At 32.9% G+C, this 1,604-nt stretch overlaps 1 protein-coding gene across 1 annotated transcript; it reads right to left on the bottom strand.

The window, feature by feature from the left end:
• Positions 1–285: 285 nt before the first annotated feature.
• Positions 286–788, bottom strand: LOC102841632 (CDGSH iron-sulfur domain-containing protein 2-like). Its single transcript, XM_006831856.1, has 2 exons — positions 662–788; positions 286–590 (listed from the first exon to the last, which is right to left on the bottom strand). Exons 1-2 carry the CDS (start codon positions 762–764, stop codon positions 286–288), a joined length of 408 nt encoding a protein of 135 aa, XP_006831919.1. The 5' UTR covers positions 765–788.
• Positions 789–1,604: the final 816 nt, after the last annotated feature.

The raw sequence follows: 1,604 nt of genomic DNA, 5'->3' as shown, positions 1-1,604 counted from the left end.
AATCAAGTGTTGAGAAGTATTGATTTTATTACTGGAAGATACATTAATTCTTAGAAATCATACTGAGGGACTTATGCAATTTAATTTCCATATAAATGTTCTAAAAGTTATATTAAGTACCAAACATAAACAGTAGTGTAGCAAGAAAACAAATCGGCAGAAATAGTTATCAACCAGTAGTAATAATTAAGATCACCATTTCAAAGATTTTCTATACAAAGAATGAAAAAATATTGTTACAGGATTTTACAGCACACAATTGAATTCAACCCTAATTCGTCATTATTATACTCCTTTCTTCTTCAGTATTGGTAGACCCACATTGTCTCCTGTCAATTCATTGTGTTTATTATGTGAACCATCACAAGCAGGAAACATCTTAGAACGCCAACACCTACAATAAGCTGCTTTAGCAAGACATAAATCTTCAATATTTATTTCATTCACCACTTTGGGATTTTCCTTTTGTATTTTAAGATTAATCAAGCTGTCCTTTTGTTGTTTTTTCTTCGGGAGGAATGGACGAATTGCAAGGTAGCCAAGTAGTGCAAGTACACTGAGAAAAGGCAACAGCCGAAGCCATTCTGAAATGGAATGTAAAGAGTTGACTTTTCTTATTTCACTTCCAGTAGAACTGTCGGTGAAGTTTTCCTTTTCTAAACTGTGAGCCTGGCAAACCCGGTAATGCTTTCTGGGACTGGAAGCCGCTTAAGATACGCTGGGAGCTGCACTTTCACAATGCGGGCCATGCTCTCCAGCACCATCCTCGCCAGCGGCGTCTGTTCTCCAGAGCCCCTCCACTCTCCGGCTGTGCTGCTGCCGGTTCCTATATATCTTATAAGTGTCGTTGCAAAAGATTTTTCTCATTCTGTGGGCTCCTTTTTCACTCTCCTGGTAAGTCTTTTGATGCACAAAAGTTTTTAATTTTTAGTATATCCTAAGCATCTATTTTGTCTACTTTTGTTTGTGTAGTTTTCAAAATGTTTGGTAGTCTGTATGCCCTGTAATTTTGCTCCATGTATTATAAGGCTCTGTTGTTAGGTGCATCTATATATTTAATTATTATGTATTCCTAATGGATTGACATTTTTATCATGTCATAAAATATTCTTCTTTGTCTCTAGTAACTTTTTTTTTTTTGCTTTAAAATCTGTTTTGCCTAATATCAGTATAGTCATTTCAACTTTTTTGTTACAGTTTGCATACAAAATCTTTTCCCATCCTTTCATTTTCAACCTATTTGTGTGTTTGAATCTAAAGTATGTCTTTTGTTGATGACTACAGATGGATCATACTTTTTTTTTCATTCTTCCAATCTCTGCCTTTAAAAACATATATATGTCTTTTTATTGGAGTGTTTAGACAATGTACATTTAGTGTAATTACAGATCAAGCTAGATTTATGTCTTCCACTTGCTATTTTCTTTTATATATTTTTAAAATCTATTCCTTTATGATTACTATCTTCTTTTGTGTTAGATAGATATTTTCTAGTATTTTATTTTAATCCCCTTGTTGATTCTCTTACTATATTTTTGTAATTTTTGTTGTTGCTTTTGCTTTGGGGACTGTAATTAATATTTTAGCTTAATTAAAATTTTAAT

The sequence above is a fragment of the Chrysochloris asiatica genome, unplaced genomic scaffold (genome assembly GCF_000296735.1).
Source record: "Chrysochloris asiatica unplaced genomic scaffold, ChrAsi1.0 scaffold00004, whole genome shotgun sequence".
Classification (NCBI taxonomy): domain Eukaryota; kingdom Metazoa; phylum Chordata; class Mammalia; order Afrosoricida; family Chrysochloridae; genus Chrysochloris; species Chrysochloris asiatica.
The sequence above is the reverse complement of the archived record's forward strand: the minus strand, read 5'-3'. Positions and strand labels throughout refer to the sequence as shown.